The sequence below is a fragment of the Neocloeon triangulifer genome, unplaced genomic scaffold (assembly GCF_031216515.1).
Source record: "Neocloeon triangulifer isolate White Clay Creek 2 clone unplaced genomic scaffold, ASM3121651v1 ptg000001l, whole genome shotgun sequence".
NCBI lineage: Eukaryota > Metazoa > Arthropoda > Insecta > Ephemeroptera > Baetidae > Neocloeon > Neocloeon triangulifer.
In genome coordinates, this window is record NW_026775544.1 from 6,295,068 (window position 1) to 6,320,078 (window position 25,011).

A 25,011-nucleotide genomic window follows, 5' to 3' on the forward strand; every position below is an offset into this window, starting at 1 on the left:
GTTTATTGGTGTATCACAAGGTAATCCCTGCCTATAACGAGATACGTTAAAAAGAGCTGTTCATTTATCTTCTGCTTCATTCTGCTTGTTACACCTGTATTTTAATAAGTGCGTATAAATATCAAAATGATACAAATTCAAATTTTTTGGTAAATATTAAATTTTGAGATACATAAATTTTTGATAAATTAGTAATTAATAATTTTTTTTGCATTTTGTATATTACAAGAATTTTGTGCCCAAAAGCCCAGCAACATCGACTTCTCTCTGACAAAGTAAAAGTCTGGCGGTGTCTTATCCCTAAAAAAGTGTTTTGAAAAATCTCAAATTTAATTTAATTAAGAACCAAAAACGCAGCAGAGAGTAATTATAAGATTTTTCATTAATTTAATAATTGAGTGCCACAATTGTTACAAGCCAACTTAGATTAAGCCTAAATGTACTTTTGTCATTAGCGTGTATTTTCCACCTTTTTATAGGTGTGTTCTTAATTAAAGACATTTACAACGTACATATGCGTGAAATCTAGATCCGAACAGAAATCGAGAATACACATATGATATGGAATGCGTGTGTTTATGCGGTTCTGTGCTTTGAAAAGCTGCACTCTCGGATCGTGAAAGCCGAGAGTTGAAGATATTTGGATTGTGTGGCGGAGAAACAATGCTTGCCTCTGAAAACAATGCCTCCCGCACTTTCTTGCAGCGATTTGTAGACGCAGCCAGTGTAACGAATCCAAGCCCTCGACGCTCCTCGGCAATGGAGGCGCCGCCAGTGTGGTGCTGGGAGCCTCTACGGCAAGAACAAAACTAGCTGCTGTCCTATCGCCGGAAACCATCGCTGCATGCAGACAAAGTCAAAGTGTGTGTGACGCGCACTTCAACTTTTTTTGCAGTTGCACAAGAGAAGACGACGCAGATCAAGGTGGAAGAAGCTTTGCTACTGACGCCCGTACGCAATTTGGATACAAATCCAGGTATATTTTATTATTATTTTTTTTTATTAGAAATTTTTTATACCAGGAAAGATATAAAGAAAGACATTTTTTTTCTTATTCTCGTAATTGAATTTTTTTTTTTTGGAAAAAGAATTGGGAGAGTCGACAATGATTTTGAAAGTAAAATTTGCAATATTTTCATCCTGGTCACGGTTGAAGTATGTGCAAAACTTGGACTGTTTGTTGCCGGGCTGTTATGGCTTTCGCACACATTATGGTCACTTTCCTTTGTTAGTGTTGAAAATTGAATACCAAACTGCCTGAAACAAAAGTAACATTAGTAAATTAGAGGAAATTTTAATTCTTTTTGCACGAATTGCAACTCACCAAAAAATAGTAATAATTTTCACTTAGAAAATAATTAGGAATGCAAAATAAGATGAGAATATTAAACAATTTCAAATTTTTTTTAGCATGGAAGAAACGATTATTATTTCATCCTAATAACAAATAATGCAAATTTTATTTATGTTGAGCGTTCTGATAACGATAATTTTTCTCGTATCCAATCAGAGAGCTCAAAAATTTATCAAAGCTTGGTTTATTGTTGACAATCAAATATTTTTAATGTACCAAAGCCAAGAATGATTCAAGGAGACACCTTTCAAGCCAAAGCACAGGTCGGTTGGCAAGGGGTCGTGGATTTATTTGCAAAAAATCAGGTGAAAAGAACACAAAATTTGACGGATTTTGGCGTGGAAAAAACTCGGAAAAGTCAAAAGCTTTCCCGGAAAAACGCTACTGTAGTTTCAACTTAAAAATGGAATATCTCGGGTTCTAATTGAGATACAGAAATGCGGCTAGCACCAAAAATTTTCTTTTTACCTCCTCTTCAATCCTGAGGGGTCGAATAATCCAGAGGTCAAAGGTCAAGGTCATTTTTCAGGGGTCACACGTACAAAAAAAATTCTAGCAAAAATATGCCACCTTCGATTAAGCTGAAATTTTTTTCTAAGATAGTCCTAACATGTAGGAACAACATATTAAAAATTCAGAATGGCATATTTTTTAGATTTTTTATAAAAAAATCACAAAGGTAAAAAAACGTGAATTTTTCGCATTTTGCTCATGATCAAAAATTTATTTTGAGAAAGTAAGTATCTAAAATGGGTAAATTTATTTATTTATTGACAAAAAATTCCTAAATTTTCAAAAAATTTCTTAAAAATTCCAAAAATCAATATCCGACCATTGGCAAAATACGAAAAATTCACGTTTTTTTACCTTTGTGATTTTTTTATAAAAAATCTAAAAAATATGCCATTCTGAATTTTTAATATGTTGTTCCTACATGTTAGGACTATCTTAGAAAAAAATTTCAGCTTAATCGAAGGTGGCATATTTTTGCTAGAATTTTTTTTGTACGTGTGACCCCTGAAAAATGACCTTGACCTTTGACCTCTGGATTATTCGACCCCTCAGGATTGAAGAGGAGGTAAAAAGAAAATTTTTGGTGCTAGCCGCATTTCTGTATCTCAATTAGAACCCGAGATATTCCATTTTTAAGTTGAAACTACAGTAGCGTTTTTCCGGGAAAGCTTTTGACTTTTCTGAGTTTTTTCCACGCCAAAATCCGTCAAATTTTGTGTTCTTTTCACCTAATTTTTTTCAAATAAATCCACGACCCCTTGCCAACCGACCTGTGCTTTGGCTTGAAAGGTGTCAGGAGGGGCTTCGGGCCAATTTTTATTGTTAATCAGTGTTTTTAAATTGCTCTTTGAAGTGGAAAGAAGGGCTATCAAGGATAAGATTGTTGGGCCAAATTAAAAAAAATTCATATTTAACTGAACGGTTCAAGTGGAAAAATTATATGTTTAAGTTTTGTCGCAGTCGCCTTTCAATTTTTTTGTTTGATATAATTTTTAATAACCAAACATGTAAACCGTTTACAAAATTTCTCCCCAATGAGGAAACTTTGTTCTTATTTTTTCTGCGCGAAATTTCAAAGTAAACAGCACGTTGCGACGAATCACGCAATGCATTTTCGCATTTTCGCGAGAAGTGACAAGAAGAAAAAGAAGTCGCACAATGGACCGGCGTGCTGCTCTGCTTGCAAAAACTCATTTTAATTGAGACACGCGCGGCTGACATGGTTACAGTTCGAAGAGCCACTTGTCGCAGGGCGCGGTTGACACAGCCCGACCGCGACCAAAGCAATTACACTCCACTTCCTCCCCATCGGTCGAATCGCGAAAGAAGAGCGCGACCCGTTATACCTTCGACGCGTACCAAGTCTTTTGATTAGTCCAAATTGCACCACAACCCGGTGAAGTTTGCTATGTACTTATTGTCTTTGGGACGAATTTGGATTCACTGTGCATGCATAATTTGCCTTGACAAAGTCGAGAACCGTTACGATAGTTTTCTCAAAATTGGAGGAGATTAAAAATCTGAACGCGGCAGGAGCACGGAATGGAAAATATGCATCCAAAATTTCACCGTTTTAAAAATATATTTTACTAAAAAAAAAAAACATGACAAGATGGGGGCAAAAAGAATTATCCACCCGTCTGATTTGTATTCAGCAGAGGATAAATTTCAAATGGACTATATGCTTACTAAATGATTTCTTAATTAAAAAATATGATAAATTTTTAAAAGTTGACTTTTTTGTGGAAAGTGGCAACTCATAATTGAAATTTTAAGGCAGGATTATATAGCACATTGAAAGCCCAATCAAAAAAATAAACTAATGATTATAAGAGAGGAAGTTAAAACTTAGAAAGTCGTTTCATTGATTGAACCAGGATTAAACAATTCAATTCAATGAACGATTCGAAAATTTGTTTATTTAAATTTAGTTTTTATTTGACTTTTGCTAGTTTTAAGACTATTTTTAAGTTTTGCATATTTTTTGATGTTGCATACATGACCTATCGTAGATCACAATCAAAACTGTTTCAAGCCATGTAATTCTTAAAAAAATTCAAATTCCGATGATCAATCAAAACCAAAATAAAATTAAGTCCCAATTCAATTACTTACAAATCTAGCATAAAAAAATTATTTCGTCATGCAGAGTTGATTATTTGTAAAAATTAAGTTTCATTAGTTTAAAATGCAACGATCAACTTTTTAAATTAATAATGTCTTATTTTGAAGTCGGTTTTTATGTAAATTATTCACCAAACAATTATTGATGAGTACTCATTTACAAAAAATAGCTCTTCAAAAAATCAGGAAAAAAACCCCTAAATTAAAAAAAGCTAACAGAGCACATTTCTATGTCACTACAGACTGTACGACGCGCAGTAATTTGAAGAAGACGCAGAAACTATCACCAACTGCTCCTTTCTGCTGGTAATTAACGAATTCACTGGTTTCCGCAACAGAGCGAGCAGAGTTGATTTTGGTAAAGTTTCTCTAGACAACAGGGAAGCAACGAGCAAAACCAGGAAAGAGGGTTCACGACATTTGCGTGTGCGTTTCTTCAGCTTCTCTTTTTTTCTAATGTCGCTCACACAATGTGACGAATGCGTGTGGAAATTCGAATTAAACAGCGCAAGTACGAGACCTAAATTTTACGGCTAGAAGTCGCGAGATGTGGTCGCGTCATGCTAAATGATCAGCACCAAAGAACCGAGCCTAATTTGCCGGCACAAACTTTTCTACGCAGAACGAGTGATGCTTTCATATTAAAACAATGCACGCGTCGCCAAACTCATTTGCATGCATTTAAAGCAGAACATTTTGCATTCCAATTTGGGACGAAAATTAAGAAGAGAAAATGTGAGACAGACGTGTCTAATTTTTAATTTACAAAATCCATAGAATATTTTGGAAAGTCATGCCCAGAGAATAAATTTCTTTTAAATTTTAAATTAAGTGAAATTTTCAAAATTTCTCTTTTAATTGTTTCAAGCATTTCAAAATATATATTTGTATCAAAATTTTTTCAAATTCAAATTTTTTTATGATGACTTGAGTAGAATAAACAATTATAATAAGAATTAAGACCAAATGTATATAAATTTTCCTTTGAGCTTAATAATTTTTATTCTTATTGAAATAGAAAGCAGACAAAATTTTACTGATTTGATGCCAAAATCGCAAAAACAAATTGTAAATTGCTAATGTTAACCTCAACCTTGCTTATTTAGTTGGATAATAAGAACTTAGCAACTAATATACAATATAAATGCTTCTAGAGTGCATGTGATAAGGCGAACCTTCATAGAAACTATAGAAACTGTTTCAACCTTCATTTTTCAATCGCGATTCAGATATATCCATAATAAAATTTTTGTTTTCTTTATTAATTAAAAAAAAAGATTAAAAAAGAAAGAAAAACGAGATTACCTTCAAGACAAGACAAAGAACGTTTTGCAATAGAGAGAATCACTAAAATTAAAGTAAACAATAGCAATTTATTTAGGTTTATTACCATTGCTTTGCAAATTTATAGCTTTTCTGCAGGGCGGTGAGGAAGAAGAAAAAAAAGTTTGATTTTTAATTTAGAAATGCTCTAATAAAATTTTCTGCCTTAGTCTCAAGGTAAAACAATCCCGCAAAGCTATATAATTAAATTTGTCGAGTCGCGAAAAGTTGAGCTCAATTGAATAAAAACCTTGCAAAATGTAATGGGAGATAATTTATCAGCGGGAGGCGTGCAGCGAGAATTATTAAATTGCTATCAGCCGTGTTGCCTCATACCCTCGGCGAGCGATAATTATAAAAAAAAACTCCTTTGTTGCCGCGTGTAATTTATGGATTTCTGCAAGACAATACCTGTTCGCGGAGCAGCACAATGAAAGAAAGGAAGATGCTCCTGAACAAAACTACAGACGAGTGCGTTTACGAAAACACACACACTTGCACTTTCTCAAGAGGCTTCCTTTTTACTTTCGCTCGCGGTTCCGGTCGAAGACAACGCCTGATAACATCGATACATAATTGTTTTTGTCAATCGCAAAACATGTAATTCCATCTAATTTATCGTCCCGCGTTTCCTTTCCGATATAAGAAGTTGCATCACCGTCGAGGTGCAGCCGGAATTTGGCGTGTTGTACCGAAAAATCGGCCTCCCAAGTGTTAATGAAATTTGTATTCCGCCCATGCAAATCGCGGCCAGCATGAGGTGCAATAAAATGTAAAATGGAAGGCGCGGGATTTAATAAATAATGTAACATTCCAGATTAGTTTTTTTTTACTACGTGCAATTAATTTTATTCCATAACCACTTTCTAAGCCGTAATGGCTTCAACAATTAGTATGCAAATAATTTTATTCATTTATTATGATTTGCCTCCAACTAATTAGTTTTGAAAACAAAACACTGGTGAAAAATATTTTTATTTTTCATTAAACTCCAAACATCGTCATACTGATTAAAAAAATGTTGGAGTAAAAACCACTTTGATTTATTTATTTATATTTTTTTTTATAACTTTGATTGCATAAGTTTAATTTTAGCTGTTGGAAAATATTTAGTAATAATTTTATCAGAAACCTGAAGAAATGATAATCTATTTTTCAATTATTTCTATTTACATGAAAGAACGACTATGACTGTATCGAAGACATCTATTAATAATCATTTTCAATCAAAAAATAAACCAGTGAAAAACACATAGTTAGAGAAAGTCTTTAGTAAAAGGCAGTATTTAAAAATATTTAATCTTTGCTTGAATTTTGGACAGTTTTTAAATTAAATTTGAAATACTTTCCAGCATGACAGTGAATGGTCGAAAAATTTATTTCGCTCAGCGGGCGGGTGAACTTCACATTGAACTTTGGTTCGTGGAACTTAATGAATATTTCAAACCTCTTGACTTGGGATGGGAAAAATTTTGCTTTCAGCGATAAATTCGCTGATTTTCACATGCAACCAAAACATTAACAATTGAAACACACCAGGCCCTCGAAGGTGCTCGCTACTAATGGGAGCGATTAACTCGGTTTCACACGCGCGTTTTGTTCTCGGACCCACGGTTGGCGCAACGCCCTCACTCATCTTCGCCTGTTGCGATGCTTAAAATTAATGTTATGAAGAGCAGCAATTTTATAAAAATTTGGGAGAGACATAAAAAAGAGACTTGGACTGGTTCGCAGGCTAATTTACTAAAAAAATCTGATGCCCTTGGACTCGTTAGGGGAAAATTCTTCTTGTCACTAATTTGTCCCAGCTAATTTTTGTGTGACAAAAATTTAATTTACAAAACATGGAGTTTTAATGTGTATTCTGAGGTTAAAAACCGACCGTTAAAAAATAAAAAATCAAAGAAACTGATACACTTTCTTGCGCATAACAATTTCTCTACAAACGTTGTTACGAATGAGAAAATAAATGATAGTATAATTTGCATAATCTTATAATAAAAAACCTCAATAAAACTCATGGCTTTACATTTGTCAAAATTAGATTTGAAGTTTTTTAAGACTCGTTTAGGATCACAGATGTTGCCAAAAAATGCCCTATTTTAAAAATTTAACAAATTTCTTTTTCCCCTTAAAAAATTTGTGATTTATCAAAAATTTTAAAATTTCCTCTGGAGTTTTCAAGAAGAAAAATCGATAAAAAAATCGTCTGACAAGTTTAAACTTTTTTTGCCTAAAAATAACCTATTTCTTTAAATGTTTTGTACATAATATACAAACCATTTTTTAAGTATTAATTTTAGATTTTGACACAATTAAATTGGATTCCAAAGAAATTTTTTTTATCGTATTCTATATAGTGCATCCCGTGTGTTCAGCTCACATTCTCCAGCAAGCAAAAATGTCAGGTGCATCACGCTTGACGCCTCAAATCATAACTTTCTTCTCCCGTCTGCTATCAAATTTTTTAATTCCAATTAACAAAATTCTGTTTTAATTGCAGGAGTTGGCAGGGGCCCTTGGAAGTTTGTGATTATGTGGCACTAGCTGATGAAGCCGGCCAAATCAACAGTCGCAGCGGCGCTCCTCGCGCTGCTCCTTGCCCTCGGCGCGGCGCAGCAGACGCTGGACGAGTCGGAATGTCCGCCGGACACCGCCATCCTGCCTTGCAGGTGCCGTATGAGGGACCCCTCGTCGGAAATTCAAATCTGGTGCAGCCACAGCGACCTGCCCAGGGTGATGGCCCCGTTGAGGGCCATCGCTGAAAACAAGCCAGGCGCCAAAATAGATGAACTGATTCTCGAAGGCAACCAGTTCCAGGACCTGCCCGATGATTCCTTGCAAGGTCTCAGCGTGGTTCGCCTCATGCTCAGGGAGAACTCCCTCGAAAGGTTGGCGGCTTCCGCCCTTTTCGGACAGGAAAAAGCCCTGACGGAATTATACATAGTTGAGCCCAAACTTAATCACTTGGCTGCGGAGATTTTCAGTCCTCTCATAAAATTACAAGTAAAAAATATTAAATCAAAAACGAAACATTTTCTTAATTTGAATTTTAGGCAATAACAATGCAAACTCCGTTTTTGAGGAGGCTCCCAATAATAAAGCATTTGCCAGAACTAAAATATTTGAGAATCGAAGACAAAGAAGTGGGCGCGTGGAGAAATTTGGTGCTGATCGACCTTCCTGAACTGCAAGACTTGCACCTCACCTGCGGCGAAAGAGGACTAGGTACACAATCAAGATTATTATATGATAAAATCACAATTCTGTTTAAACGAAAATTACTTAACAATCACTTTTTAAGGTCTGGATAAATTGGAAACGGGGATGATTCAGGGCACCCCTAGACTGCAGACGGTAGAAATCACTAAGTGCGGCCTGGCGTGGGTTCATCCGCACGCTTTCACCTCCACTTCCCAGAAAATTGAGTCCATCGATCTATCTGACAATTATTTGGACGACGTGGGACAGGTTATTCAAGTTATTATTTTCTTTTTAAATTTTTTAAAATTGAACTTTTTAGATTGCATTGGCCGTGAGAGAATTGCCAATGCTCTCGGAATTAAAGTTGGATAGAAACAACTTCAGAGGACTACCGGAAGGGTCCCTGGTATCTCTGATGGGACTTCGATACTTGTCTTTGTCCGGTAATCAAATCAGAGAGGTCGGACCGGGAGCATTCCACATACTGCCCAACCTGGAAGTGCTTGACCTGAGCAACAATAATCTGATGAGGCTGCACCCTCAGGCATTCACCCCAAGAGCAGCACCGAGAATGCAGGAACTCAACCTCGCACGCAACAGTCTTGGACACTTGGGAGAGGTTAGTTTCTTATTTTAAACTTTTTTAAATTTAAAAAATTTCTTTAAACATTAGGTTCGACCTTGGATGGCTACTTTGACATCACTAGTGCGTTTAGACGTGAGTGAAAATGGAATCAACGAACTGGCTTGGGCAGCTTTGGGGCCTCATCCGAATCTAGAAAGGCTAAACTTGGACGGAAACCGAATTCAAATGGTGCGAAGAGACGCTCTTAGCGCTCTGCCGGCCTTGATTGACTTAAAAATGAGAAACAACTCGATAGATGAATATTTATTGCTGGAAAGAGGTTCACCATGGAATTTACCTAGCTTAAAGGTAAACGAATCAAAGAGTTAATTCTTTCAGTTATTTTTATATTAACTCTAAGGGACTTGATTTGGGCCAAAATGGTGTGCGGTTTTTGGACGCTCGTCTTTTGGCAGGACTTCCATCCCTTCGTCGTTTAGACTTAAGCCAAAATTTGTTAAATGAACTGCAAGGGTCGCCTTTCTCTCCGTCACCTATGATCGAGCACCTCAACCTTTCCTACAATGGTCTGCAAGCTTTACCGCAAGCGTCTCTGAGTCCTTTGAGAGCAATTTACGAAATGGACATCAGCCACAACAAGCTTTTGTCCCTGCCAGTAACGCCTGGACGAGCTCTTGATCAGTATTTATTTCAAATTTTTCTGAAATTTAATTTTTTAAATATAATAATTTAGAATGGGCGTTTTGAACATCGAAGGCAACCAACTGGGAACAATTCCTGAGGGTTGGACTTCTGGACAGTCTACGCACACCCTTCAATTGAGCGGTAACTCTCTTAGGTCGGTTCCCCGTCTCAACTTGCCAGGCCTAACAAGGCTCGACATCAGCCGCAATTTGATTTCTAGAATGGACTTGGAAACTTTGTCCTCAGCCAGGTGCGGATTTTTTTTTTTAGTTTTAATCAAAATAACTTGAAAATAATATAGGGAACTTGTGTATCTCAACGCCTCGCACAACGAGTTGGACTCTTTCCCGTCTGGACTTCGAGGATTGGCGTCCCTACGCGAGTTGGACTTGAACGACAACCGCCTGTCCTCACTGCCAGCGCCGGAGGTGCTTGGGTCTCTTCAGTCCCTTCGCATTTTGCGGCTGGCGAGGAACCAACTGACGCAACTTCCATCCGACTCGCTGCACGGGCTTCCAAGACTAACTTCTTTGGCCTTGTCTGAAAATCGGATCAATGAAATCGATCGGAGCGCCCTGGCCGACTTGCCTTCGTTGGCGGAACTCGATTTGTCGAAAAATGCAATTTCAGCCCTGCCGAGAGGAGCCTTTTCGCAAATGCCATCGCTCAGGGCCGTTTCTTTACAGGTATGCAATATTCTTATTTTATTATGTGTTGAGTTGAATTTTTCAGGTTTTTTAAGAAAAACCCTACACTATATAATTATGCATTCACAAATGCTTGGTTACAAAATAATGATAATATTTTTAAAGCTGTACAATATAAAATTAATCCATAAAATTTTATTTTAAAAATATCTTTTTTCATAGGTGGGTATTCCTGTTTTATTGTATTGTGAAAAACCAAAAACGTGATTTAATTTTTGATTTTTTTTCTATCAATATTTAATTAATTAATCACCGAATTATTTTTCTTAGGGAAACGCATTAGAGGAATTCCACGCTACCGCATTTGAGGGTGCCCCCCGTCTTTTGCTGCTTGATCTCAGCCACAATCACATTCAGCACGCAGACTGGGGTCGCAACACTGGGGCCAGGTCGTTGAAACCGACCTCAAAGGAAATCGACCTGCTCCCTGCCGCAATGCCTGGACTCGAGGTGTTGGACCTGAGCCACAATCGATTGCGCACTTTGGAAGACGCAGGGGTCACCAACCTCCCCTGGCTGGTCGAATTAAAAGTATAAGTTTTTTCCAAAATAAGATCCAACTATTTTAAAACAAATTGATTTAGGTCAACAACAATGAGATTTGCGGAATTGGGGAGAGATCTCTGGAAGGCTTATCAAGGCTGCGTGTTCTCAGTTTGAGAAACAACAAGGTCAAAATGATGCAAGAAAGAGCCTTCCGAGCCCTACGATCCAATATGGTGCACTTGGATGTGGCGGGTATTTGCATTGAATAATTTAAAAAAATTCCCTAAAATTTTTAATTCAGGCAATCCTTTATCGTGCACATGCGGTTTGATGTGGTTCCAAGAGTGGATCGACGTTGAGCCGCGTCTGCAGCCCCACATCCACGCTTCGGAGTCGCCTAGGTGTGCCGACGGGTCTCTCCTCCGTGAGGTTGCCCTTTCGAGGTCTCTCTGCCAGGAAAAGCAGCAACGTGACGGAGAAGACCTACTCGCGAAATGCCTCGAAAAGAATCGTAGTTTATAGCATTTAAAAAATAAAAAATAAATTGATTCAAAATTTGCAGCAAATTCTGTGAGTGCTTATGAGAGTCACGAGAAACCAAGCAACTCACCGTTGACCTCCCCTGGACAGCCTGGACGTCCATATTATGATAACCAACCAGGTCAGGGGGTGCCAGACGATTTTTATGACGACTTTGTGGACTACCCTCATGGCGGTGGCTCAGAAAACCTGCAGCAAACGACAACGCAAGGGCCTCCAGCTCCGCAGCCAATTGACTCTACACCGACCGTTTCTCCGCAGTCGTCGTCTCACTACACCCCTGGCGACACTCCAACATTCTACGCGGGGTCTATCAACCTTACTAGCCTCAACCCTCAACCACCACCTCTACCAAATAACGGACCATTCACTGTGTTTGGGTAAATGCATAAAAAGAAAAATTGAATAGCAAATTTTACCATATTTTTATGAATCAACGGTGAATTTGCAATTCTTGGCAGCTCATTTATATTTTGGGCCCCTATCCGATTTAAATATAGCAGCGTAGGAATTTTACATAAACTCAGTAATTGAATTCTTTTAAGTTTTTATTTTTGCTTATTTTTCCAATCTATCCTTTCAATTTAATTTAATTTTGTAGAAGAATTTCCCGATTAAACGTCTCGTCTCAAATAATCCATTGAGAAAAAGCCAAAATACTATCCATTGATTTGAAAATTGAAATAACAATTTTTTTTTTATATTTAGCTACCCATTGCCAAGCATCTCTTCTTTGTGGAACAACGGAAACCCTCCAGCAAATGGAATTGGCAGAACTTCAGCAAAGCGACTTGAAACCAGCGGCCAAAATAACCAGGCAGGTCCGAAACTCTTCGAGGAGGGTTTCGTCCCTTCCGTTGGTCCCCAGAGGCCACCGTGGGTGTTTTCAGAGTCAAACGAGACGTTCAAGTTCCAGCAGAAAGAATTCCACAAACAGGACCACAAACTAAAATTCCCAGCGCCGACCGTCAACAGCAAGGGTCCCTTTGACTACAGAGGCTCTCTGCCGATAAGGGACGACCCTCCGCAAGCACCCCTATCCACTTCCAGCCCAGTGCCGCAACCTCTGAACCCCACGGTCGTGCAAAAGGGCGTCCTTCCTCTAGTCTTTGCTGAGGCAGACCAAATACCAAAGACCCAAGAGATGAGAACGACCCTGAGACCTACTGATGCGACGACCACCCCTGACTTCAGCAAACTTTTCCCGCAAGAAGACGATTACCAGTCAGGTCCTTCGTACCCTTCGGGCGAAGAGTACCCCACAGGCGGAGCAAACAACTTCACCCTCTCCTCAAAAGGCAGTCAGGACAACTCAAGTCTAGCAAACCAAGTGCAAAACTCAAACAACGCCCCCAGTTACAAAGAGAAAATGCCAGAGGTGCCAAAAAGCAAAAATTTCTCTTACATTGAACAGGTAATAATTTAGAATTAAATTTTTATATTCAATTACAGCTAATTTTTTTTCCAGAAGGTGACAAACACGACTTCAAGTAAAACGTACACCATCACCTCTAACGAAATTCGAAACAAAATCCCAGTGATCCCGCCCTCAGCCAACCCCTTGGAGAACACAATTGTCCACCAATTCCCAACCTCAGCTGTCGGGTCAGTGGTGCCTACTGTTCCACCCACTGCCGGAGGACACCAAAGCAGCAGGGCAACAATCACCAAAGTGGAAAATTCGAAAAACCAGCAAAATAAGTATGTGACCGTCCCGACTCTTCCACCAACTTCAGAGCCTACGATGACCACAGTGCACTCCTGGTACTACAGGGACTACAACAAGACGAATCTTGAGCCTTTCAGGGGAGAGTATTTGCAAGATTTGCCATTGCCATCTGGCACTACTGCAGTCCGAGGTATGGCCTTTGTAATGGCCACGTTATCTGCGGGACTATTAATATTTATGTACTGATCGATGCACCAAATGATTCACACGAATCTCTTATTATGAATTTAAAATAAAATAGTTAATTATTCAGTAATTACAAAGCCCATTCAATATGTAAAACAAAAATCCACTTGCCTTTCACTTTTTAGACTTGTTTGCTCTCAGAACGTCACCAGGACTTGGGTAGGGTCTCTGTTGGAAAATAGGGCCCGAGGCTGTTGTGTCAACTCCAGTATTAGCATCGTCTTCAACAGCCAAACCAGATGACCAAGTTCCGCTTTAAGTTTAAAAATTATAATTCGGAAAAAAATTAAGCAATAAAAAAAGCACCGAGGACAATCCGAGTAAGCAGAAGGGTCCATGGGATCAAGAATGTCCCTCTTAGGCATGTGACCTCGCCTCTTTGGTGGAGGTCGAACTGGTTCTTCCTCCTCGCTGGAAGAGCTGAAACTTTCTTCTGAACTTTCTTCTTTATCGTCATCCTCTTCAATTGCTGTCATCATTGGTTCCGACTCAGGTAATTTAATTAACTGCTGGAATTTGTTTTGCTCTCTGAGGACACTGGCGGCCATAGAGGGTTTTGCATGAGGGTGAAGAGGAGGAAGCCAAGAAACGAGATTTGTTTTCTGGTCCCAGTAGAAAAATCGACCACTGAATCAAGATGCAAGATTTTCAGAAATAAATTAAACTGTAAAATTTCTAACTTACGTCCCGGGGTCATATTCTTCCTTCCAGTTATCAGGAAGGGGATATTTGCTGAGGATTTTCTTCTTGCGTCTTAGATAAGTTGTGTCTGGCTCAATAATACCACTTGCCCAATAAATACTGCAGAAAATTGTGCATTCGTGATGGATATTGTACTTGTTTGGGCAACCAGGATAGCCCTGAAGAAATAAGATGAAAAAATAAACATACATATGTATCTAAATAATAAAACAAAGAATAAAAATTGGTACCATGATAGGAGGTTTCTCCTGGATTTCTGAAAGTTTGCTAACAGCAAGCAGTGCTCTTTTTCGTCGATCTCCATCGTCCTCGGCTATGACTTCCTCATTCACCCTTTCTGTAAAAATAAAAAAAATATAAAACAATAAAAATAAAATTTTAAAATGGAGTGTGCATTGCAATTTAAAATGATTGAAAACCTTCAGTTTATTCGTTTTTTACCTTCAGCCGGTGACTTGCTGCCAGTAATGAGGCCCCTCTTGGCTAACTTTGCTGCCAAAGCCGGCGGAAGAGGCATTTTTACGCAAATTTAACCTTTTTTTGCCGAAAATAGCCGGTTAAAATAATTTCATTAAATTTTGTTTTGTTTAGATTTTTAATTCCGTAAACCTCCACTCCGCGACGCCACCTTTCACTCTACGGCAGCTCTGCGGTTCTGCGGTGAATCGACAGTGTGGGCGTGTCACACTTTGACGTGTAAATTTACACATGACGAAAACAAAAGGGCTTAAATATTTCAAAATCTAAAGGTTTACGTAGTAGGTCGTTAATTTCATTAGAGAAAAACCTCCGCCGGTATTATTTGCTTTCGTCTAGAATGATGGGCTTCAAACGGGACAAGAAGGAAGAGGAAGAAGGTGAGGTTTCTAACACCAACAAAAGGGCCACGACAGCCGCAATTTAATCAATAATTTTTTTATTTCTTTCATTATTGTATTAATTATCTAGAAGTGAGCCTAAAAGTGAATAATTATGAATGTTTACATCATTTTCAGGGGGCGGAAACCTTTTCCAGAACTTGGAGAAAACCACTGTCCTGCAGGAGGCCCGAACCTTCAACGACACGCCGGTCAACCCAAGAAAATGCACCCATATTCTCACCAAAATCCTCTACCTTTTGAACCAAGTAATGAATTTCATTTCATATAAAGAACCTTTAATGAACTTTCAAACTCAGGGTGAAATTTTGGGCACTGTGGAGGCAACAGAGGCGTTCTTTGCCATGACCAAGCTGTTCCAGTCAAGGGACGTCATTCTGCGCCGGATGGTGTACCTGGGCATCAAAGAACTGGCCGGCATTGCCGAGGACGTCATCATTGTCACCTCCTCGCTGACTAAGGACATGACTGGTCGCGAGGACATGTACAGGGCAGCGGCCATCAGAGCCCTCTGCAGCATCACTGATGTAAAATTGAATCTACTATTTTTTTAAATAATTATAAAATTTTACATTAGGGCTCAATGCTGCAAGCAATTGAGAGATACATGAAGCAGGCCATTGTGGACCGCAACGCTGCTGTGAGCAGTGCAGCTCTGGTCAGCAGTCTGCACATGACCCGCTTTGCTGGGGACGTTGTGAAGCGCTGGGTCAACGAGGCTCAAGAGGCAATGAACACCGACAGTGTAATGGTGCAGTACCATGCCCTAGGGGTGCTTTACCACATTCGGAAGACGGACCGCTTGGCTGTGACCAAATTGGTGGCCAGACTGATTAAATCGACTCCCAAGTCTCCTTACGCTCTGTGCATGCTGGTAATTACATCAATTTCTCAAAGTTTAACTTTCAAATTAATTAATTTAAAATTCCAAATAACCTTAATTTGCTTGTAGGGAAATTGGGAAATTTAAGGCTATTTGTTTGAAATTTTAAGGGCAATATTTCAATTTTTAATATTTTTAAAGACTTTTGAATTTAATTTTATACTTTTTATTCTTCCTTCTTTTTACTCGTGAATAGTTGAACAACTTCAAATTTCTTGCAGATCCGCATTGCCTGCCGTCTGATGGAGGAAGACGACTATGGTTCCGATTCGCTTTTTGAGTTTGTCGGATCCTGCCTTCGCCACAAGAGCGAGATGGTCATTTATGAGGCTGCCCATGCCATTGTCAACATGAAGAAGACCACGGCCAGGGAGTTAACACCTGCTGTCAGCGTTCTGCAGCTCTTCTGCTCCTCTTCAAAACCAACATTGAGATTTGCAGCTGTCAGAACACTGAATAAGGTAAAAAATCAAATTATTTTCCCTTTATCAAAATTTTTCCTGAATCCAATATCAAATTAAAACAAACTATGATAATCATTTTCAGGTGGCAATGACCCACCCTGCTGCTGTGACCGCATGCAATCTGGACCTTGAAAGTTTGATCACAGATGCAAATCGTTCTGTTGCTACCCTGGCCATCACCACTCTGCTGAAAACCGGTGCTGAGTCATCGGTTGATCGACTGATGAAACAAGTCAGCTTATATTTTCTTCAATACTTTCAAATTTGTTGATGTTTCAAATTTTTATTTGTCATTATATTTTTTTAGATCTCAAGTTTTGTGAGTGAAATCAGTGACGAGTTTAAGATTGTGGTGGTCAAGGCAATCAGAGCTCTGTGTCTCAAGTTCCCACGTAAGCACTCGGTGCTCATGAATTTTCTTTCGGCCATGCTGAGGGACGAGGGTGGCTTGGAGTACAAAGCATCCATTGCTGATACAATCATCACCATCATTGAGGAAAATCCTGAAGCAAAAGAAACTGGTAAAAGCCTTTTTTTAATTTGCTTTATTGTTTATTATTGTTATATATTATCGTTATATTGTTATATATTCTTTTATTATTTTTACGTTTAGATCAGTTTGTCAAATAGTCAATGTATTTTTTAATTCAAATCAGATTCAAATTTTGATTTATTTGCGGAATCACTTCAAATCATTGTCATTTGTTTAAAAAAAAAAATCATTTTATATATTATAATTCAGGTTTGGCCCATCTTTGCGAGTTCATTGAGGATTGTGAGCATACCAGCTTGGCAGTGAGAATTCTGCACCTGTTGGGCAAGGAAGGTCCCCGCACAAAGCAGCCGTCTCGCTACATCCGATTCATCTACAACCGTGTCATTCTGGAAAACGCCCCTGTCAGAGCTGCTGCCGTCACCGCTATGGCCCAATTTGGCGCCCTCTGTCCCGACTTACTGCCCAACATCCGAGTCCTCCTGGCCCGCTGCCAGATGGACACTGACGACGAAGTCCGAGACCGCGCCACTTACTATAGCACCATCCTCAACTGTAATGACCCTGTGCTGAACAACCGATTCATTGTGGAAAACACGCACCTAAGTTTGCCAAGTTTGGAAAAGGCCTTGCACCTGTACACCATGCAGCCCACGGAGACACCCTTTGACATCAAGACCATTCCAATTGCTGCCGTTGCTCCTTCCGAGGATGCAAAACTCCCTGTTTCCTCTGATGAAATCAGCTCCAAACCCAAGGTCAGTTTTAATTATTTTTGTCTTTGCCGGAACTTTCTGCTTCTGTTACTTTCAAAAATGTATTAAACTTTTATATTATTACCCTGCACTGATTCCAATAATTTATTTGGCAGGTTGTGTACGCTCGTGTGAGTACCATAAAATTTGTAACTGGCCACTCGGCACTAAAATATTTTGGCATTATATATGTTGTTTGATGTTGTGTTTATGTGACGATTCTAATGATATCTTTTTTTCAATTTAAAAAATCAGTTTTTTTATATCATTCATACTCATTTTACTAAAGTAAAGACTAGGTTACAAGATTTTAACTCGTAATATGACATTCTTTTAATACGTTTTTAGTAAAGTTTGTACAAATTCTGCACAATATATTTTATATATGAATGTAGAACATTTTAAGAAAATTTGTGATATTCCTATGAAAGCTCAATATTGTCCCTCTTCTTGCTTGATAATTTCTGTATTTTGTTTTCAATCTTTGTGACTAACCCTAAATTTTTGTAAAATTTTTCCTAAATAAAAACTTGTTACTCCAGACTGCCGCGCCCATGTTGACCAGGGAAGAAACGTACGCAGAGAAGCTGAAAAACATTCCTGAGCTTGCAGCCCTTGGCCCTCCGTTTCACTCCTCGCCACCCATTGAGCTCACAGAATCCGAGACAGAATACCTTGTCAAGTGCATCAAACACGTGTACGAGCGTCACCTTGTGCTGCAATTCAATTGCACAAACACCCTCAACGACCAGCTGCTGGAAAACGTCCGAGTGCAGCTGGACGCCCCCGAAGGATTTGTCCTCATCTCGGAAATCTCCTGTCCTAAATTATCCTATGGCGAGGCGCAGTCATGCTTTGCTGTCTTCGAATTCCCTGAGGTGTTGGCTAGCAGTGTTGGTAAAATAAAGATTAAAATTTACAAACCTTGGCGTTAATGTTTGATATTTCAAGGAACCTTTGGTGCTGTTCTCAAATTCTCCGCCAAAGACTGCGATCCAGCCACTGGCCTCCCAGATTCGGATGACAGTTTTGACGACGAGTACATGGTATTTCTTTACTTAATTTTCTTTGAAGACAGAATTATTTTAGATCTATTTTCCATTCTAGCTTGAAGATTTGGAGATTTCTATAGCTGACCAAGTGCAGAAAGTTGCAAGAGCCAATTTTGGAGCTTCCTGGGAGGAGGCTGGCAGTGAAAATGAGTTAGAGGATGTCTTTGCCCTCTCAAGCATGCAGACCTTGGACGAAGCGGTGAAAAACATTGTCCAGTTTCTCGGTATGCAGCCTTGTGAGAGGAGCGACCGTATACAAGAAGGAAAATCTTCACACACCCTTCTACTTGCTGGTATGTTTTTTTGTAATCGAGTTTTCCTGGCTTAAAATTCAATTTACCAGGTGTGTTCCGTGGAGGTCATGACGTACTAGTAAGAGCAAAGTTAGCCTTATCCGAGGGTGTCACCATGCAGCTAGCAGTCAGATGTCCCGATCCTGAAATTTCCGAGTTGGTTACAAATTCGGTCGGTTAAATCGTTGAGAACACATACATCCAGTTTGTTTTTATCACATGGTGGTAAAGTAATTACTTTTTGGTCTTATTATTTTTTGGCTTTAATCTTCAATCTCTTCAAAAACGACTTTCTGCTGCATGAGTTTAAACAAATATAAGATTAAAAGAATTATTTTACCTCCGTTATGAGAGAATTTACTTTAATATCTAAATAAATTTTGTGTTTAAATCTTGAAAGTTCTTACAAAGTTTAATTAAAACAAGTCCTGATTTTCTTAAAATCATTAAATTTGAAAGATTTTGATTTGAAAGAGAAATAAAATTTAGAGGCCCTCTCAGGATTATCTTACATTTTCATTTGTTCTCAAATATTTTATATCCATTTTTGTTGTTTATTCTTTGGCAAGGTGAATTGGCAAAATTTTGAAGAAACAGGCAAAACAGCACACTTCTGGAAAACAAAGCAAGTTGCTAAAACGCAGGGTCTTCAATGAGAGCGGTTCCCGCAGATAATGGACCGTTAACTAAATTTTTCATACTTTCAAAATGTAAAATAATTAATAATATATGCAAATTTTAAACACGTATATTTTTTTATAATAAATCAATTAATCAAATTTATAAAGAATATATTACGCATATTACGTTTATACGTTGGTTAATATCACCTCTGAACATGTTGAATTTTCGGAATTTTCTCTGAAATGTGAAACGTAGAAAACGTATCGCAGGCTCGAACCGGACACAGACACCAGGTGACAAGTTAGTTTATGTCATCTTTATTATCTGTAACTCCGGATTCGCCTACGCGCGTTTTGTTTTGTGCACAATACCAGTGTAGTCAAATACATTATAGGTCATTGCATTTGCATCAGCATCATCTTTTAAAAAATCATCAAGCTACTCAGAAGCTGCGCTGAAATATTTTAATTGATCGTCATTTCGTCATTATAAAGTTGAAGAAATTTATTTAGCTACTTATTTCTAGGAATTATGCCTAATAAATTTTTAAAGTGTTGCAGTTGTCTCAAGTAGTATACCTTGGCGCCGATCGTATGTACCAAAAGTTGTGATATTTAGCGAAATATTTCAGAGTCCCCTCTCCAAACTCTGTTCACACGCTCGTGCACGCGGGAGAAATCCCCCAATCAAATCAATTCCCTCCTCGACAAATGGCTCTGATTGGCTGTTGTCGCCACTTCGGCACTTCCTGTCCTCTTCATCCTCTGCCCGCTCTGCCGTCAGTGCCGTCTCCATTTTTCTTCACATTGCAGACATACACGCTTGGTAGAGGCGGTTCGCCATTTTATCGTTTCTTATTTCTGCAAATTCAGCATATAAATTCAGATTTTGTGCCGCGGTTTTTCTTCACACGAACGCATTCGACATCCTACTCTCAGATTTTCGTCAATTCGGCGACCTGAGACTTTCGGCTCTGCTAGATTTTTGCAAAAATTAGCCAAGCGAATGCATCATGTCGGCAGAACAGAGACTTAAGAACCTGTTCGACCTGTTGGGCAGCAATACGGATGCAGATGCAGACATCTTTGAAGAGAAGATGCAAGAGCTGAATGCTCAATTGGATAGAGAGGTGTGTATTTTTGAATTGATTTACTTTTTATTTGCGTAATTTTTGCGATAAACCTTGCTCATGTGTCCTCGATTTTAAAGACACGTGGCACGTTTTCACGTGTGCATTTTCTAAACTGTGCATTTGTTCTCAGTTGAATTATATGTACGTTCATGGCAATTAATAAGGATACATTTTTCATATTGTGCTGAAAAGATGTGCTCATATTGAAAGGCGTTTTTAAGTCAAATAATTTTGAGGATTTTGACAAAATAACATGTACATATAACATGGCATGCGTCATCAGACGGCCATTTTACTTAAGAATATTGTATGTTGCTCTGTATTTATGTAGAGGTCCTCTATATAAATTATGCATAATGTATTTACGTCTCGTTATTGATAAATTATGGCGCCAAATTATTCAACCGCGATTTTTTTCTATGAATGTATGGTCAATTGGTCACTGGGGCCGCGATGATCCCTTTGATAGGAATTACGGGGTCTCTGAGAGACCAAGAATCTTACGGATTAAATTTTGATATTTAACATTTCGTCTTTTAGAGATTTTCACGTTTTCGAATTTAAATTAAATCCAGCCAAAATTGTTAGCGTAAAATTTAACAAATACATTTGAAATAACTGCTTAACTGAAATATAAAATTTGGGGCTCATGGATATAAAAATTAATCATGTATTCTAAAAAATACTTTTATTGAGAAAATTGTTTGAGCCTTCTTGTATAAACATCAATAAGGTGCCCTCAATGCTGTATGCATTTTTCAATATTAATTGTATTTTAATCTCCTCTCAGACGACATTCAATGAAAGAACATAATCGCAGAGTTGTAATTATTGTTAAAATATGTTAATATGTGGTACGTGCCTGATGCAATGCTTGTGATAAAAATTATTCTTATCTGTATTTATTTATTCATTGTAATAATTTATGAAAAGTTTAACACGGTCTGGTGTTTACTGTTTCAGTTAATACCCCTCAGCCAGAGCTCAAGCACTCCTTCTCAAAATATGCAGCCAAATGAAAGCAATGCACTTTCCTCTCTACCTATGGTATAATATATTGCAGATTTTTTTTTTTTAATTTTTTACTTATTTCAATTTGTTCCAATTTGTATGTATAGAGAAACCAGGAATTTGTGATCCTCGATCATCCACCAGGCGAAATCCTGCAGTTGCCTGCAAATGATGAAATATTTGCTCCGACGGCCAAAGACAAATCTGTGGCTGAATTGGTGAAGACAAATGCTTTGCTGAAAGAGCTCTTGATCCAGCACACTAAAGAAGTACAGAACTTATGTGATGTGCTCATGGTCAACAAGAAATTGTCTGCTAGCAATGAAGCCCTAATTTCTGCCAAAGAAGAAAAAATTGTTGGTTTGGGTAAGGAGAATTCTAAACATTCTAAAAGCTAAATTTCATTGCGGTAGTTTTGAACTTGTTATTTTATGAACTCAAATTGCAGTGAAAGAAATGAGGCAAAGAAAGAGGGGTCAATCAAAAAAAATGCTCCTTAAAACTCTTCTGACTTTTGCTGAAAAGTTGAAACAAAATGGTGAGAGTTTATTTAAATTTAATCTATATTAATATTATCCATGTTTGTTTGTGTCCATCATATAATTATCTAATTTACTAACTTTTTTTGCAGGGATGCTCTCAGGCTACTACACAAACATGCTTTCAACTTGGAAGAAAGATCTGGGTGAAAATGAAGATGGTAAGTACATCTCTATTGCTAATTCTCGGGCTAAATTATCAAAACATAAAAAATAATGTCATGTTTTAAATTAAAATTTCTATGCTTCAATGCTTTTTAATGTAATAAAAATTACGTATTTCTGATTGGCTAATAAAGTATGGAAATATTAAATATTCTGCGTTATACTTTTTCAGGTAACCAAAACTCATTTGATATTGAAGAGGAAGAGTTGTCCCCTGCTGTTGAAGATGCCATCAATGAACCACCAGAAGACGTAGAGCAGCATGTTACCTCTGAGGTGCAGATGAAGGTTATTAGTTGTGATGAAAATCAAGTTGAGATACCTGAAGCTGCTCCTATCCTTATTGTCAAAACCAAAAAGGATTTCACAAATCTGTCCGTCTCTGAAAATGCAGGCGAAGATATAAAGGTTCTTCCAAACTTGCATGATGGAGCAGTTGCCATAGAGAAGGAGTCTAAATCATTGGACATAAACAGTGTTCACACTGAAGAGCAGGAAATTGCTTCTGGTCATTCTTTAAAGGATCAGGATGAGGACTGTGCTGATCAAGAGGGAGATATGCAAATAGAAATTGAGGAGGTGGAATCAGCTGAAAAGGCTGAGGAGGGAGTGAACAAGGAAGTTCTGTTGTTGGAGGGCAGCTCGCTTGGAAATTCTAGGAATGATAGTGAGATAGTCTATGCAAGGTCCAAAGATGACAATGATGATTCCATTGACAAGTCGGCCACTAAAGATGATGAGGTCAATGAGGGAAATCTGGCTGATATAGGAGATAAAGTTGAAAACTTTGAGTTGGTAATGGATGAGGAGGCCACAGTTGGAGAACTCCAAAGCCAAGCTATTGCTGATGAGGATGTCCTTGTTGAAGGTCACAAAGAGAATACGCCTTTCAAGGGCTCTAAAGTGGATATCCCTCAAGTGGAGGCCCCTGTTGAGAACTTAGTAAAGGAGGCTGCAACCAAAGACCTTATTTTTAATGAGGCCCCTGTTAACGACTTTGAGAAGGTACAAGATCAAGAAATGGAGACTAATGCTGAACAGCAGCAATTGGAAATGCAGGCTGATAGTGATCAAATGAATGCTGATGGAAACTCTGGAAAATCCTCCGAAGAACCTGAGAAAATGCAGGTGGACAAAGAAATTCTGAAGCTAGGAGAGGGAGACAAAACTCAACTTGCTGTTGCTACCGAAGAAGAAAATAAGAACCTGCAGGGAAAACCTGTTGATGTGTCAGCTGAGTGGGTCTCTGAAATAGCTTTAGAGACAACTATCACTGTTGGCTATCAGCCGCCTGAGCAAAATACTGAAGTAGTGACACGAGTGCTGCGAAGTGCCAGTAAAGCCTCCCAGAAGCTGCTTCAAAAAGTCGATGTGGTGGAGCAGGATGCCAACATCATGGCCAATGTTGAGAAGCCTCCCACTAAGAAGACAAGGTCATATGGACTTAAGAATGAGAGGGCACCATCAAGCCGACAAATGAAGAAGAAAAGTGCTGCTGAGAAAGTGGTAGATGAGGTACACACTGAAGTGGTTGCTGTACCAAAATCAAAAGTGCGCAACGTCAAAAATATCACTTTGAAGAAGGGAGAACCTGAGAGGCTGGAGGAGAAAATGTCTGTAGAAGATCACGCGCCAGAGGAAAAGAAGAGAAAGCACCCTGCTGGCTATTTTGTGATGAGCCCCAAGAAGAGGAGGATTGTTGATTGCCCATTAGTGAAGAGACTTAAAAAGAATCAGAAGAAGCTGCAGTCTGTGCCCTTGGGCAAAGCTTTGTCTCTTGGGATTTGGACGTTCTCTTCCAAGTCTGTTATGAGGAGTCGTAATAAGCCTCAAAATCATACTGTGAGGATCCTTGCTGTGCCAATTGACCCAGAGACAGACACTTGGAATGCAAAGCAGGTCTTTCAATTGGACGAATTTGTGGAAGTTTGCCAAGAGGACAAGCAGGAAGAAGATGCTGCTGATGATTATGCCACCATGCGCAAGGAACTGTTTGGCTCTGACTGCAGTGATCCTGAATCTGAGGAAAATGTTCCGGTTGTGAGTTTAACTAATTATTTAACTATTGTAAAGGTGAAAAAAATTTAATATTATAATAGGTTAAGTCTCCAAAGGAGAAGACTCAACGACGCCAAGGAAAGAAAGCCATCAAAGTTCAGCAGCTGAATGCTAACATGTCCAAAGCCAACCCTCTTCTCCAGAAAAAGCGTAACAAGTAGACCAGGTAATATGAGAAATACAAGCCTGAGCAATGGATCATCATCACTCAAGTACTTCGTGACAAATACTGCTTTTTTTATATTGCTTTACGCAAAATGATTCTGCTTAATTGTTAAAACAATGGCCAAGTCGATTAGCTCTGTAACAAGATTTAGTATTGGGGTGTTTTTAAGAAAAAATCCACTCATAATGTTTTATATAAAAAATTGCCAGGCTTAAGTTTTTAGTTTTTCACAAAAGCGGTACGTTGCTGTAACGCATATTTTGAATCTCAAATAAAATGATTTTTAGAAAAAATTTCACTCCATTTGATGTCATTCCTTTCAAATCACCATGTAGCATAAATGCGCTTCTATAACGGTAT

The 25,011-nt window shown here is 38.4% G+C and overlaps 4 protein-coding genes across 8 annotated transcripts; 3 read left to right on the forward strand and 1 right to left on the reverse strand.

Moving 5' to 3' along the window:
• Positions 1-708: 708 nt before the first annotated feature.
• LOC132200035 (protein artichoke) lies at positions 709-13,500 on the forward strand. 2 transcript variants are annotated; one of them, XM_059625213.1, is made up of 15 exons: positions 709-976; positions 7,818-8,320; positions 8,371-8,542; positions 8,619-8,785; positions 8,838-9,137; positions 9,192-9,452; positions 9,505-9,785; positions 9,838-10,038; positions 10,090-10,474; positions 10,766-11,026; positions 11,080-11,233; positions 11,283-11,492; positions 11,544-11,901; positions 12,230-12,935; positions 12,993-13,500. In XM_059625213.1, exons 2-15 carry the CDS (start codon positions 7,865-7,867, stop codon positions 13,434-13,436), a joined length of 4,356 nt encoding a protein of 1,451 aa, XP_059481196.1. In that variant the 5' UTR covers positions 709-976; positions 7,818-7,864; the 3' UTR covers positions 13,437-13,500. The 2 variants fall into 2 exon arrangements, with proteins under 2 accessions (XP_059481196.1, XP_059481188.1); XM_059625205.1 differs by having other exon boundaries at positions 710-976; positions 12,990-13,500.
• Positions 978-14,771, reverse strand: LOC132200091 (polyglutamine-binding protein 1). 2 transcript variants are annotated; one of them, XM_059625300.1, is made up of 6 exons: positions 14,580-14,771; positions 14,369-14,475; positions 14,121-14,296; positions 13,743-14,063; positions 13,548-13,689; positions 978-1,253 (listed from the first exon to the last, which is right to left on the reverse strand). In XM_059625300.1, the coding sequence occupies exons 1-5, from the start codon at positions 14,653-14,655 to the stop codon at positions 13,551-13,553; spliced, it is 819 nt and encodes a 272-aa protein (XP_059481283.1). In that variant the 5' UTR covers positions 14,656-14,771; the 3' UTR covers positions 978-1,253; positions 13,548-13,550. The 2 variants fall into 2 exon arrangements, with proteins under 2 accessions (XP_059481283.1, XP_059481274.1); XM_059625291.1 differs by having other exon boundaries at positions 13,544-13,689.
• A 34-nt stretch (positions 14,772-14,805) lies between these two features.
• On the forward strand, positions 14,806-19,356 carry LOC132200046 (coatomer subunit gamma). Of its 3 annotated transcripts, XM_059625234.1 has the most exons (13): positions 14,807-14,995; positions 15,134-15,264; positions 15,316-15,543; positions 15,594-15,890; positions 16,121-16,360; positions 16,446-16,595; positions 16,671-16,884; positions 17,106-17,614; positions 17,728-17,742; positions 18,154-18,508; positions 18,563-18,657; positions 18,719-18,956; positions 19,007-19,356. In XM_059625234.1, exons 1-13 carry the CDS (start codon positions 14,956-14,958, stop codon positions 19,135-19,137), a joined length of 2,643 nt encoding a protein of 880 aa, XP_059481217.1. In that variant the 5' UTR covers positions 14,807-14,955; the 3' UTR covers positions 19,138-19,356. The 3 variants fall into 3 exon arrangements, with proteins under 3 accessions (XP_059481209.1, XP_059481217.1, XP_059481226.1); XM_059625243.1 differs by lacking the exon at positions 17,728-17,742; XM_059625226.1 differs by lacking the exon at positions 17,728-17,742 and having other exon boundaries at positions 14,806-14,995; positions 15,134-15,543.
• Positions 19,357-19,493: 137 nt separating this feature from the next.
• Positions 19,494-24,944, forward strand: LOC132200065 (uncharacterized). Its single transcript, XM_059625255.1, has 7 exons — positions 19,494-20,709; positions 21,676-21,759; positions 21,831-22,089; positions 22,172-22,261; positions 22,355-22,423; positions 22,600-24,467; positions 24,527-24,944. Exons 1-7 carry the CDS (start codon positions 20,593-20,595, stop codon positions 24,644-24,646), a joined length of 2,607 nt encoding a protein of 868 aa, XP_059481238.1. The 5' UTR covers positions 19,494-20,592; the 3' UTR covers positions 24,647-24,944.
• Positions 24,945-25,011: the final 67 nt, after the last annotated feature.

Coding starts and splice junctions, on each gene's coding strand:
- LOC132200035 (XM_059625205.1), top strand. CDS start 7,865: ATGAAGCCGGCCAAATCAACAGTCGCAGCGGCGCTCCTCGCGCTGCTC. Junction 10,039..10,089: donor GAAACTTTGTCCTCAGCCAG/GTGCGGATTTTT, acceptor AAAATAATATAG/GGAACTTGTGTATCTCAACG. Junction 12,936..12,989: donor ATTTCTCTTACATTGAACAG/GTAATAATTTAG, acceptor TTTTTTTTCCAG/AAGGTGACAAACACGACTTC.
- LOC132200091 (XM_059625300.1), bottom strand. CDS start 14,655: ATGCCTCTTCCGCCGGCTTTGGCAGCAAAGTTAGCCAAGAGGGGCCTC. Junction 14,476..14,579: donor CAGCAAGTCACCGGCTGAAG/GTAAAAAACGAA, acceptor TTATTTTTACAG/AAAGGGTGAATGAGGAAGTC. Junction 14,064..14,120: donor GAAGAATATGACCCCGGGAC/GTAAGTTAGAAA, acceptor ATCTTGATTCAG/TGGTCGATTTTTCTACTGGG.
- LOC132200046 (XM_059625226.1), top strand. CDS start 14,956: ATGATGGGCTTCAAACGGGACAAGAAGGAAGAGGAAGAAG. Junction 15,544..15,593: donor CCCTCTGCAGCATCACTGAT/GTAAAATTGAAT, acceptor ATTTTACATTAG/GGCTCAATGCTGCAAGCAAT. Junction 17,615..18,153: donor AAATCAGCTCCAAACCCAAG/GTCAGTTTTAAT, acceptor TTGTTACTCCAG/ACTGCCGCGCCCATGTTGAC.
- LOC132200065 (XM_059625255.1), top strand. CDS start 20,593: ATGTCGGCAGAACAGAGACTTAAGAACCTGTTCGACCTGTTGGGCAGC. Junction 22,424..22,599: donor TCTGGGTGAAAATGAAGATG/GTAAGTACATCT, acceptor ATACTTTTTCAG/GTAACCAAAACTCATTTGAT. Junction 24,468..24,526: donor CTGAGGAAAATGTTCCGGTT/GTGAGTTTAACT, acceptor ATATTATAATAG/GTTAAGTCTCCAAAGGAGAA.